This window comes from Cajanus cajan, chromosome 2 (genome assembly GCF_000230855.2).
Source record: "Cajanus cajan strain Asha chromosome 2, NIPB_CcT2T_4, whole genome shotgun sequence".
NCBI classification, from domain to species: domain Eukaryota; kingdom Viridiplantae; phylum Streptophyta; class Magnoliopsida; order Fabales; family Fabaceae; genus Cajanus; species Cajanus cajan.
Window position 1 is genome coordinate 78,547,658 of NC_138518.1, and position 14,751 is coordinate 78,562,408.

A 14,751-nucleotide genomic window follows, 5' to 3' on the forward strand; every position below is an offset into this window, starting at 1 on the left:
ATTTTTTTTCTTCTTATATTTGAGAAGAAAAAAATACAATTTAAAAAAACGTTACTAACATACTCCCGTAAAAATGCCCCCAAACAGAGCAAATGCCCCCACAAAAGACAAATTTACTGTTGCAACCAAAATTCTAAGCACTTCAACAAGAATCAAGTACATTATTGTCATAGGATTGTTATCCTTGCATAAAAAAAAAAGTAGGATTCTGGCTACGACATTGTAGCAACTAGGTAGTGTATCAAAAACAAAAAGTAGCAAGTACCCATGTCTACGACGTTATATATCTTTTATGGATAAATGTAAACGTCCACTTCACCTGGGGATAAATTGGAGTAGAAGAGAGTATGAGACAGGAAAAAATAGAAAAGACAGAAAAAAAAAATAATAAGTGATGTGATACAAAATAATAAAGAAAGAAAATTATTAATATGAAAGAAAGAGAAGATATATAAATTTGAAGTGGGTGGAAATTATACAACTCATTTTTATTTGCTGGAATAAAGATGCTCCAGCTAAGGAATCTCAATTAATTTTTTTTTTTATAGAAAAGTGTTAATACTTATTACCATGTTTTCTCTTTTACCATCGTCTAATTAGCAAGTTCCACAATAACGTTTCATATGAAAGTGAACCAAACACATCCAACAACATTATGCCAATCAGCCAACTGTTCGCACTTCCCTACACGTATCTAATCTCGAATAGAATTTATTTCAAAAAGAAAAGAGTAGGTATGAAAATTACTTTTTTTTATATTTTTTTTATTCTTCCATGAACTAGCATTGTACAACATAAACGTAAGCAAGCAGTAAGCACATTGCATTTACAACAATCAAGAAATTGTTACAAGCAGTAGGTCTCCCCAATCCAATGCACCGAGAGCTTAGGGCAAGAATCATTTCTTCCGTCACCTGGTTCTCATCTATAAAGAATGGACCATAATCTTAAGGATAGTTTGTGCTCCAGAGTCCAGATTGAAGTGCAACCACAAGGTATATTGGAGAGACTTAGCAATATTTTAGTTCTATAGCTATTTAAGACCGCAACTCAAATGAGTCTCATTCTTGGAGATCCACCAGGTGGTGTATTGGCTCTGTATCGAGATGTTTCAGACCAAGGATCAAGAGTGAATGTGGCACTTGATCTCATAGGATACGAGGATATGTCATTCAAAGTGTAACTATTTTGTCCCATTATTGTGTAAGACGGATGAGGAGGAGAAAAGAAACAGCTCTGATGATTTGGCCCGTACCGTCGCAATGGACTTGAAGAAGGAGATACTGGTAAAGATGTGATCATTCTTGTGTTATCTCTGAACAAGGGAATTCACAAAAGAATGTCAGTCCAAATAACATAAAAGTGATGAATATATCGAGATGCAAACTCGTTCCTTAATTATAATTAACAACAGGTGGAAATTTCACCTTGGACTCCTTAATGCACGTGGAGCTGCAACAGCTGGCCTTGATGCATAATCTCCATCAAGTGTTATACTTGTTCGATTGGAATGAGACTCTAACACGGGCTGCAAACAGATACAAATGAAGAAAAGTTAACTCCCCCAACACTAGCAATAGAAACAGCTAATTCAGTAAGTTCAACTTTGAAATCACATCATTCAGTGCGAGAAATAAGTGCGTCATCTTTATTTTATTTTTCTTACAAAAGAGGTCTGAGACCTGTTATAAGAAGGCAGGTAAGCTAGCATGCAAGTGTTTGAGGTTTGAACCCAGGATCAAGTAGTTCCAAAGGGACTTGGTGTATATCTAGTATCATGCCTAAAATTTACAAGAATTTGGACAAACTGACATGACAGCAAACAACAATTATATACTCAAAAAATAGTGGTGATCCTCCACATACATTGCAACAAGCCAACAACTAGCAAAAGCAAAGCAAGAATATCAAATTCCAAAGGAAATGTATGTAGCTTTATAAGTTATTTATTATAAAGAAACAAAACAATGAATCTATACATGTGACAAACAATCGCTGCTTTTTTTCTTCCTTCACTCTGTGTAAACCTGTTTCTAACTCTATAGTTACAACCAAACAACAAACACACTTAATTTTCACGTAAAGATTCTCACTTAACACTTCATATATAATACATCATATTTACATTCAGTTACATTGGAGTTTAATAATACTATACATGAGATGGACTACATAATGTATCAACATACATGACACAAAAAAACCTACATATGCCATGAGGTGATATCCTGACATTGAATCATAGTGACTTGGCATAATATAGATAATAACTAAGGCTGTTTATATCAAGTAACTGTACATCATCTTTACATATCATCAAGTGAGTATAACATCTTGAGTCATATAAAATTCAAGACAATTGCAGCATGTTAATTTTATGAGAATGGAACTAGAATGTTACAAGTAACATAACTTTTCAAAGAAAACAAATAAATAAATAAATATCAAAGACTGTATACCGGTGTCCGGCTTCCATCAAACATGTATGTGAAAGCTTCCCCAGTTATGCTGACATTTGCAGCTTTTGTTGCTGATTGATCTCGAATGAAGGGATGGTCTAGTAGCTTTTGGGCTGTTGGGCGAGCTAATGGGTCCCTTTGTAAGCATAGCTTGATGAAACTCTTCGCCTCATTTGAAAGATGCTCAGGGATTTCGGGCATATCTTTGCTATTCCCAATTTTAAATATGGCAGCTACCTGTTCAATCCAACAAAAAAACAATTTTGGTCATTCATATCCATCAAACAGATGCAAGTAAAGGCTAGTTCTGAAATATCCAATATCTCACCCCTTCATAATGACTCCAAGGAGGTTTTGATGTTGCCATTTCAATAATTGTGCATCCCAAGCTCCATATATCAACTGGAAGACTATAGCCATTTGTATTCATTACAACCTAAGAAATAAAATATCATTATACAGTAATTTTTCCTAAAGAAGAGTGGGAGGATGGAAGAATTGGATCACTTTAAAATAAATTTCAAAATTGGTGAAGAATGGGAATAACAATTTACCTCCGGAGCCATCCAATTTGGACTTCCTTTGAATGAAAGCATTGAGGCAGAAGAGTTTATCTGGTTCAGAACCATAAAACCTCAGATACATACCATAAGAAAACAGAAAACAATCAAAACAGAAATTAAATTTTTTAAGCTCTCTAGATCACATTTCTTTGTACCAGTAAAATATAATATTAAAATACAAAATCTGAAGAGAGACTGAGAGTTAGTGTTTGAGGGAGTGGAATGCATCCTGCATGAGTGAGTGATGTATGTGTGCTGTGCCAGCTCACTAGATCTCTGTGAGAGACTGGGAGTGCACAAATGTGTGAGAATGAGCATGTGCATCCAAGAGAGGGATGTCTCTGCTATTAAGAATCAGTAGAATTGCAACTTTTAACCTTGAGCAAGAGAAATACTTTTGAAGTAACAACTATCATCTAATTTTATATTACATGTGTCATTGATCAGTTTTCGAACCAGAAACAATAGATGCAGTTTACTTCTTAAGTGAGCTAGGAGCAATTTGTTGTTTACAAGATAAGATGAACGTACATGTTTAGCCATTCCAAAGTCTGCCAGTTTGATTTCACCATTAGGATCAACTAGTATGTTTGCCCCTTTAATATCCCTGCCAAAAGAAAAACACAATGATAATATGAAAGAGAATAAAGAAGATTAAATGCTATTTTTATAAATTGAGTTGGAATAATCAAATTACCTGTGTACTGTATTTCTTCCATGCAGATAGGCAAGTCCGGAGACAATTTGCCTGGTATAATTTTGAATAACAGGCTCCTTAAATGGACCATACTCCTGAAGTAATTTATGGATAGAACCACCAGAGACATATTCCAAATATACAGATAGTGATTCTTCTACCTGAAGACATGACATATATATAAGGTATATGCATGATGATGGCAATTCTTCAATTTCTCTTCTGTGTGCACACAGCTATATTAGGTATATACATGGATAAAACAATTTTAAACTCAGAATATTCTAGCATACCAGCTCACTCCCATAGTATTGAACAATATTTGGGTGAGAAAGATGATTTAGCAAATTTATCTCCTGTAATCAAATAGAGAATGTGTTATAACCTTGTGAACTATAAACCAATTATTTGAACATATTCAACTCCAAGGCAACAGCACAAATAAGATCTTCGAAAGTGCTATATTATGTGTTACAGCATCACATATAAATCTTTAGAGAAAATGTCAGAATTACCTGGTTAAGTTGTTTGAGGCACTCTCTTGATGTTTGATCATCAGAGACAACCTTGACTTCTTTTATTGCACACATTTGTCCATTTTCACTGTCAAACATAACAAGCAGAACATAAATGGTATCGGTAATTTGTCCAGAATATGGTCATTGTGGCAGAAGTACATATTCCGAAAGAATAATGATGAAATAACTACATGTAAACATAGTTGCACTTTAATGTCAGCATTTAGTTCTTAGGATTTAGCACCTCTAAAGCGAGAAGAAATACACTTTGGAGGGTAAAGTGTGGAACTTTAACTGCTGATTTGAAATCCAAAGAATAGATTTTATTAAATTCATAATTTATTAAATAATAAAGTTACCTATTGAATCCCAGGTATACATGCCCAAACGTTCCCCGTCCTAGAAGCTTTCCTTTTCTCCATTTGGATACATTGCTGGTAGCGTTTTCCAACTGTCCATTTGCTCGTGCGTTGGGAAGCACAGAAGAAGGACTAGTTGGGGAGCCAGGAGGAAGAGGCAACGGATGACACTCACTCCTTCCCTCCTCCTGCTTACCCGTAGGAGAGTCAAGACTCAAAGCATGCAACCTTGGATGAAGCGGCGAGGTAGGACTTGTAGGTCCTCTTGACCCAGGACCTGGACTCTTTGACCTCACATTCAACCTCACCTCATCTTGTCCTCTGCATAAACAAAACAACATGTAGATTAATTCAGCAGCAGACTGGAAAAGCACCCTGAACATTCCATATTCCTCTCTAACAGCACCATCAGCCCTAAGAATTAGACATTATAATATGAACCATTTAGCACAGTACCATACCCTATATTCCTAGAATTCAAAATAAAAGTTAAAAAGTTCTAAAATTCGGTTCAGGACCGTGATTTTGTCTTCTCTTCTACCAACCAGAGGCTGTATTTGTCCACAATTTCTCTCAATTTGAAGGACTAGAACCAAGATTTTAAATTATAGTCGGCGTCACAGTTTCTTCCTGTGTCCTTGATATTGTATGAAATTGCGAATAAATGCGAGCGATAGAGCCAGAATTTCAGTTGCGGACTCCCTAAAACCTTGATGTTTTGGAAAACCTTGATCGAACAAACCGAGATCTCAAGCACAATTTAAATCCCTCAAAATAAGAAATCTAAAGAAGAAATTAGGCAGGGAAGATAAGTTGTATCTGTCAATTAATTTTTCCATGAAGAGACTCCTGAAAGCATGAATAAATAGAAAGAAAAAAAGGCAGTGGAGAGAGAAATAAAAGGGAAGGAATGAGTGGAGAGTTTAGAAGATGAATGATTGAGCAAAGACAGAGTAGCAAAGCGAGGAACCTGTTGGCACTAAAGTGAGGCGAAATTGGATGATCGTCGAGGGAGGTTGAGGAGCTGACGCTGGAACCAGACATGGAAAGAGATCCAAAGGGTTGATCGGGTGGGCGAGGTAAGGGAAGGCCTTTGAGCTTGTCGTCCAAGCTCTTGGGCTTCTTCTTATTCTTCCTGTTCTTCGTCTTGGTGATGAAATTCAATTGAAGACCGCCACGTGGCACTTCCTCTTCATCCTGCTCCTCGCTGCTCTTGCTCCACTTCCTACTCCACCACGCCGGCATTCTAGTTTCCCCCAAAACAGAGCTAAGAAGAGGGATTGCAAACTAGAAAGAAGCCCACTAATAATTAATAAACCACCGTCTTTTCCTTTTACTATAACTACTTATTATAACCCCTCTTCTCTTCTTCCTATTCTCTTCTACGACTACGGGGAGTCCTCTCTTCACTAACGTAACATTAACATCAAATCAATTCCACAATTATATTCCTATTTCCTCTTAATTTCTACGCTATTATCGCATTATTTCTTCTTCTTCTTTTTTATTTCTATTTTTATCTGTCACTATTATTATATACACGTGAATAACATTTTTCGAACAATACACATAATAAAAGTATATGTCCAGAAAGGGGTGAGAATCCACATTGGTCATTGTGCGCTGCTTTACGTTTCCACGCGTCCGAGTACAATCAACCTTTTCCGGAGCCATTTCTAATTTCTAAATCAAAATACAGTATAAAACTTATGGAAAATACAATATAAATATCGATAGAGTATGTGTCTAATTAATGTTAAGAGTAACTTTAAGAGAAAATACTAAAAATTTAAGATAAATTTTGTGTTATCAACTGGATTAACTAATTTTCTAAACTTTCTTAAAAAAAAGTTAACTGATTATAAAAAGTTCAGAAGAAGTAATATATTGTGCAGGAAATAAATTAGTGCGGTTGATTATTAATTTTAAAGTGGAAAAGAAGTAGTGTAGTGGTACCAAGTTGAAAGTTGTTTTATCTTGTATAGATTTGTACTGGTATGTATGTATGTAGAGAAGGAAGAAGAGGAAGTGGAAGAGGAAGTTGTGGGCAAAGCGTGTGGATTGGGACAAATTAGGGGAGGGTGGATTTGGTGTTGGTGTCTATTTTGTTATTTATTTCCTTTGTTTTATTGTGATGGATTAGGTTTCCTTTTTTGATTCCGCAGGTGCAATCATCGGGTGCAAGCCGGCGTAGAGGAGTGTGCATATACGTCACCCACCTCAGCGTGACGTATGTCTCTCTGCTCACTACTCGCTCCAATCATTATCACTTCTTAACCTTAACTTTTGTATTCATTTTTTTTTAAAGAATTTTCAATTGTATTAATTAAAATTAAGACAATACGCTACTATTTTTGGCTTTGAAAATCACAAAATATGTCACGAGTGAGTACAGTCCATTCCTAAATTATAATACATCCCCCTTAAGCCGAAAAACTAATTGGGTAAAGTTCTTTTCGGATAAGATTTTTATTCCAAAGATTAAAGTGGGATCCTCCTAGCTCCAAGAGACACACAAGTGGTACCATTTGTGTCATCCCATGCACGTAACGTCTAAATAATTAATTTTATAAAATACTAGTTAGTTGATAAAACTTAAAAAAATAAAGAAACAATACTTGGATCAAATTCTCGAACTTTTTTCTTATATATACGTTAAAAGTATACTCTATGTTGAAATGCGAAATATTAAATAATTTTAAAACTGTATGAAATTTTATATATTTGATTTACTTACGAAAATTTGTCCAAGTAATTGTTATATTGATGAAATTCAATGTTCATAAAAAACAATTAATTATAGTAAATTAAAAGAAATTATAGATACACTAATAAGTAGGGGTGGCTATATGGACTTGAGTCCACGGACCGGTCCGTAAGTCCGCGGACTTCACGGATAACGGGCCCATTTTTTTTAATCCGTATAATCATACGGACTTTTTAGGTCTGGTCCGTTTAGTCCGCGAATTTTACGGATTTAATCCGCGAGCCCGCGGATTACCCGTTTAAATGTGGACTCAAATTTTATTATTGAAGATGCTTGATTATATTTGATAGATGTAATTGGACTTACAAATATTTTATGTTTGTTTTTAAGATATTAATTAAGACTTTGATGTTTTAAGGTATTTAGACTTTGATGTACTTGGACTTAGAAATGTTTTATATTTGTTTGGTTGTGTATTAAGACTTTTAAAGTTTTAAGGTAGTAAGGCTTTAATATTTGGTTAATAGTTGGTATGCTTGGACTTTAAATTTTAAAGACATTGAGACTTAAATATTTCTATTAGAAATTTAGAATGTGTAAACTTTGATTTATTATTTACAATGTTTGATGTTATTATTAGAAGTATATTTATATCATTTTATATGTTTTTTTTCCTCATGTTTTCATAGGTTAAATAAAAGAAAAAAAATTTAAAATCTGAGTCAATATTCATTTAAACAATTTAGATTTAATTGGGCCCGCGGACTTATCCGTTTATCCGCGGGCTTCACGGGCCGGATACGGACTTGAAGATTTAAGTCCATTTATTTCGCAGACCGGATTTATCCGGCCCGTTAAAAATGCGGACTTCGCGGACCGGGCCTTAAACAGGCCGGACCGGTCCGCATACCCACCCCTACTAATAAGTTAGAAATTATTATGTGTACATACTCTTTTGAAATAATTATTATAAATTTTATATTATATGATAATTAATAATTAAATAATAGAAGAAGAAAAAAACTCTACACTATCAATAAATTCCAATAAAATTATCTATGTGCATTTAGAAATATTAACTTTAGTGTTGTTAGTATAATTCAAGTTTGTCGATAATTTCCACAACATGCTAATGAAATTAATTGATTAATTTGTGTATTTCGATATTTCAATATGTAAGTATTAGGAAAAAAAAAGTCCCCTTCACACATAATGGAGACAAAAATATAGACACAAATAAATACAACACAAATATAAAATAAAAAAGACACGAGTTTAACATATTTTGTTTACATTCACAAAAACATCTCAATAGATATCATATAAACTCTCCTTTTACATAGGATGATGACCCCCTCTCTCATAATGGGTGATGACCCGTTCTCTAGGTGGTAGTGATCTTCTTCTCAATCTTCTTTACTGGTAACTACTACTTTCACCACAAATCTTTCTATTTATTAAGAATAATATGACTCTTCATTAATAACTATTCATTCGTGATTTGGATTGATTTTTCAGCAACAAATTCATATACGGTGCCCAAAGAAATGCTTCATTAAGCATTTAAAAAACTTAGCTTGAACTTTTAGCATAAAATTCCTGCGTAGTGAATTAAAAACAATTTTTTTTTTGGTTCCCGCAAATCAACCGAATTTTTTAGTTAGTGATCATGTCATGAGCAAGTGTCTGGAAACTTAAACAAATGGACACATGGTGATACCATTTGCAAAGATAACCAAAACGAGGAGTAATTTTTGAGTTTAACATTAAAGAATTTTGAGATCTGAATATTATGGAATAGGATATTACATAGGGTATAATTAATGACATGTTGAAATTGTTAAGAGGGATATATAATTTTGAGAAGAGTTACCTACTAAATTCATATGGAATATTTAACCATTTGTAGCGATTACTTAGTCAACTTTGTATTAACTGTGAAGTTTGGCACACATTTCAGTTGGTTTTGATTCTGAACGCAATGCAAGAGGGGACAAGTGTGGGAATATATATATTACTTTGATGTGTCCTTTGCAAAAGTCCACTGCTACTTAAGTCAACCCATATCCGCTTGAGATATTAATTCTTTGATGTACCTAAATTAATGCTCTTTTACACAGCCTTTTCAACTTATGCCTAACTATCACGTACTTATACGTAAATTGTATAATTTTTGTTAACTATATTTTAATGGAAGATTAACTGTTCGATAGTCACCTTTGATACTCTATTGTTTGTATTAACTAATAATATATATAATTTAAATTAATTAATTTAAAAGAGTTTACTAAAGCTTAGAATTACCACGTTATCACAAGTCAAATTACGAGGTTAATTAATTCTCTGGTACCGTCGTAATTTCTCTCGTAAAAAATCATATCATTCCTCCTTTTTATTAAAAACGTGATAAATTAGGTACCTGTTAGCAGGCAACTCTAATTTTGTTTTTAAGTTGGATAACATGCGCTTGCTCCTTTCATTTGAAAAAAGATAAATTAATTGAGATAAATGCTTACCATGAGTTTGTATGGGTTTAAAATAATGATTATATAGTTGTGTTAACTTGGATGGACAGTTTTGTTACTAATAATAACCTTATTCAATTTAAACAATGTTGTCATGGATGAAAAATAGTGATAATTTATTAAAAAAAAATTGATAAAAAGTTAGCCTAAAGCGAAGTCACCTTATAAAAAGCAAAGCATGAAAGTTGCCATGTGGAATGCAACTTAGATATCCCAAACTTGTGGCGTATGGTGTACGTAAAAGCTCATCCTGCTCTTTTAGTTTTATTTTATGGGGAATTTGCTATTTTACTTTGTGCAGGTGCAGTGTCATTTTTCTTAAAACCTGCGAATTTTAAAAAATAATAAATAATAAATAAAAGTGGGAGCTTTTGCTTTTCTTCACAAAAAGGACAAACCCCAACTAATATCCAGCAACATCATCCAATACGGGCCCCCTTCTTTTTGAAATATAAAACATGTTGGAATCAGATCAACTCCTCTTAACTACCTTTGGATTTAGGGATATTGATAAGATATATTATTGGACCATGATAAATATATAAAAAGTTAATCACCTATATTATTAGTGTAAAGTTTTTTTATATTAGCAACTAATTATATTTTTTAATTATGTTATATCACTATTAAAAATAAATGTGTTTATAGTGACATGATACAATTAAAAGATATAATTAATTGTTAGTGTAAAAAAAATTTTACACTATTAATATATTGGTAATTAATTCATATATAAATTACAAAACATAACTTGATTTTAGATGCCAGAGTCAAATGCTAACATTTTTATTTTATTTTCTCCATAGCCTATTTGCTCCATTGACTCAAATTAATGTTAACATTAAATATGATGGTATCACATATAGTACATGAAAGGGATTAATCTTAGAAAAGGGTCTTAATAGAATTTGGGTAGAATCTGAGTGTATGTTTGCTTTTACGTTTTCATAACTTAATTCACGTAAAAAAACGTGAAAATAAGAAGTTATTATTTTTTGTTTTTGCGTCAAATTCGTGAAAACGTTTTCACGTTTCTATAACTTAATTCACGTAAAAAAGCGTGAAAATAAGAAATTATTATTTCTTATTTTTACGTCAAATTCATGAGAACAGAATCCAGTCACTGATTGGACTAACAGCAGGAAATTAAAGGGGGTGGTTGTGAGATAAACCTCCACCACCTGTACAGGCATCAAAATGCAGTAGAAGATAAGTTGGTAAAGAGAGTGAAAATTTTGGAGTGTTAGTTCATATTTTAATCACTCTGGACCTTTTAGCAGAACAACTCTAACGTTGTCTTTAGTTAAGTAGCTTCCTCTGTTTTGTCTGGGCTGTCTAGCTAGCCCCTTTTATTCAGCAAAAAATAAAATAAAACATGTAATACAACTCCATCCCTATACAGAACAAGATATAAAAAAAATCATATAAACTTATCTTGAATTTAGCATGCATTCAATATATATATATATATATATGTATATTCTTTTTTTAATGCTCTACATGGTTGATTTAAACAATCTACAAGAAGCATCCTTTTTGTTCTTTGCCATACACATCTTTCCATTTTTATGATTTTCTTACCTCTCTTTAGGTATTAAAGAGGATAAAAGCTCTTCCTTTTCAAAAGAGGGTCATAAGTCTTACGTATGTTTTCTTATTAACATTGTCTCTTGTCATCATTTAATGGGTGAGTACTCTGCTTATAAAAAGGAGACTTATCATCTTTAACACATAATATATGTTTGATTTGCTAAACTACACGATCCTAGATACCATAAAAATAATTATTATAAGTTTAATTTAAAAATTGATTATGGGAAAACACAAATTATGAGAAAATAGACATAACAAAAAAAACTTAACTTTTTGTTACTTAATAAATCATGAGTCAATTATTTTTTATCCTAAGTACGACATACTGAAAAGATAAAAATATATATACTTATTTTTTATTCGATAACTATGTTCTCTTTTTCTTATCTTTATCGTATCATTGCTAATATATTGTCACTTCCACATCACTTTTACAACCATCATCATCATCACCACATTGACTATTGATGCAATTGTCATTATTATTGTCACTATACCAATACTACTATCATTATTGTTACATTAAAACTAGTGTAAAAAATATTTTATGCCTCTCAATTTTAAAAAATAGAAATAATAATATAAGTGATTGAAGAAGAAGGTTTGGAATGAATAAGATGTGGTTATAACTTAAAGGGATAAAATAATCCAAAAATTATTTATACTTTTATATATAAAAATAAATAACTAATATAAAAGATATTAGGATAACTAGTCATAAAGGTAATGCATTAGATTTTATATTACTTTACTTGTGTTGTCTACAGTACACCAAATAACACATGATAAAAAAAAAAGTTTTCTTATAATTTAAGCAATTATTGTGTTGTAACTTAGCATGTGTCAAATGCATCCATATTGTAGTCATTTATCATTCATAAATATGAATAATATGAGTACATAACAAGAGAAAACAAATAAGGACAGATCTAATCTCAAGGATCCCGTACTTAATGCCAATAAGACTACACTAAGTGCAACTGACCCACTGCTTAACATGCTCAAATTATATGACATAATGTATCAAACACTAGTATTAAGAGGTCTCGTACTTAGCACAAATAAAGTCACGTTTAGTGTTGCAACACAAAATATCAAAACACTTTCTATAGAGGTCTTGTGCTTAGCACCATTACTACTACGTCGTTCAACGCCACAACATAGAACATCATGTTTGGCTTTGGAGCCTCACTAAATGTAAAATGGTCACACTTAGTTTAAATCAATGAATATAGATCATGAAAAACCTAGTTATAGTAATTATAAAAAATCCAATTATTTGATCCTTAGAACCCCGTTGTACTAGTAATTGTATTTAGCTATGGTTCTCTTGTTAATAATTGCATTTAGTTATTCAATGACTTTTAGGTTTGCAATGGTATTTTCTCATTTTTAGACTTCCTTGACCATCTTTGAATTAGCTCAATATTTGTCTTATTCTCTTTTTGTCACTTTCATTTGGACCACCGATCATCTTGATTGTATTAATATTGAATTTTAATGTTAATGATGAAATACATTGGCTAAACACCATAAGCTTCTCCATGATTAATTCACGTAACATGTAAAAGAATTTAATTTGAATTCACTCCATCTCATCTAACCTCTCTGTTACGTCATTCATTATATTATCACATACATAAAATTTTTACACCAAGTATAAGTACTCTACTATAAGCGCGGCTAACAAATTGTGATATAGATTACATCTAGTTTCTATTGTCAAGCAAATTCATAACAAAATGCATATAATTGGAGTGAATTGTATATTTATTAATATAATATGTGGATGATTTAGCATAGAAACTGGACGTGAAAGATGGAGTGAAGTCAAAATTCTTTAAAATCTATGTGAACTAGTTGGGGAGAAACTTTTGGTATTTAGTCAACATCTCTTACTTTTGACCGTAATTAAGACTTAAATGATCATGGAATTCCAAATGAGAGAGACAAGAAGAGGATGAGAGGCAAACATGGAGGACCCGGCACATGTATTTCATTGTAGCTAGAAATGTTGATGACGTTGACGTATTAATCAGAGATTCTAATGTGTTTATAAGTTGATTCATTTTTTTTAAAAAATTTTGGTTATCTTATATTGTACATTTCACCATTTATTTTATTATTACTTTGCATGTTTATCACTAAGTATAATATACACATAATATTGCATTCCAATACATTTTCCTTCAGTTTTTATATGAAGTTTGATTTGTTGTGTTGTAATTTTTTTTTTTTACTTGTTTAGAAATATCTCAAAGGCTTCGATCTAAAGTTTTTGATGGTCGATTTTTAAGATCGATTGTAATTAAAAAAATATTTTGATGTTTAAGTTAATAAATGTTCAAATATATTTTTTCAAAGAAAAAACATATCTTCTAAAAATGAAATATAAATATTTATAAATAAAAGAATATTATCGTTCAAAATGTATTAAAGATCTTTTATTATTATGTAATGTTCATATTACTTTTTTCAAAATTTGATCATAGAGAAATGTGTTTAACAAGACAAACACTTTTTGACTTATGAGAATATTATGTTTAGTCTAGATGAATATTATCAAATCTTTATTATGTATCAATAAGTGTTTGAGAATATATATGAGACCTATTTGATGCATTTTTATTTGTTTGTTGTTAATTAATAATAATATAACAAGTAAAAAATTATAAATAATCAAATAACATAAATGTCACAATTATAAACTATAAAAATATTTATAAAAAAAAAAAAAGAAAGCAACTATTTTAAGTATCTTACCAGTCGCGCGCTAGATCTTAATGTTTGAAAAATAATCAATACAAAAAAAAAAATATATAGTATTGAGGCCAATCACGAGAAATTCAAAAGACATCTTTATATACACTATAACTTATGCAATTGAAAAATAAATTATATATTAGCTCAATTAGCATATAATCTGATATAAATTAATTACTTGAGTAAACCACATTAGTCACCAAGAAACATACAGCAATCATAAGAGTAACAAAATTATCATGTATAAGAAGTTATTGAAGTCTAAAAATCCTTTTGTTTTTTAATTTAATATATATAAATATAAAATTTAATAATATGACATATATATGTATATAAAAAAAAATAGTCTATAGATTTTTTTTATTATTAATAGTAGCAGTCCAGATTAATTGAAACTGAATATTTTTTCAGTTGGAAAAAATAATTTTTATTTATTTTGAATTGGCACATATTTTGTGAATTCTAAGAATTAAAGTAAGTTGAATAATAATAAGTATAAGCGGAAAGAATTTGGAAGTAGCATGCATATGGTATGTGAATTATTTCTGGTGCGCGCAGCTGCATGAT

At 31.5% G+C, this 14,751-nt stretch overlaps 1 protein-coding gene across 1 annotated transcript; it reads right to left on the bottom strand.

The window, feature by feature from the left end:
- Positions 1-731: 731 nt before the first annotated feature.
- On the bottom strand, positions 732-6,272 carry LOC109799423 (mitogen-activated protein kinase kinase kinase 3). Its single transcript, XM_020359976.3, has 11 exons — positions 5,567-6,272; positions 4,597-4,917; positions 4,235-4,322; positions 4,013-4,075; positions 3,720-3,880; positions 3,554-3,629; positions 3,014-3,073; positions 2,788-2,895; positions 2,460-2,696; positions 1,428-1,528; positions 732-1,315 (listed from the first exon to the last, which is right to left on the bottom strand). The coding sequence occupies exons 1-11, from the start codon at positions 5,839-5,841 to the stop codon at positions 1,051-1,053; spliced, it is 1,755 nt and encodes a 584-aa protein (XP_020215565.1). The 5' UTR covers positions 5,842-6,272; the 3' UTR covers positions 732-1,050.
- Positions 6,273-14,751: the final 8,479 nt, after the last annotated feature.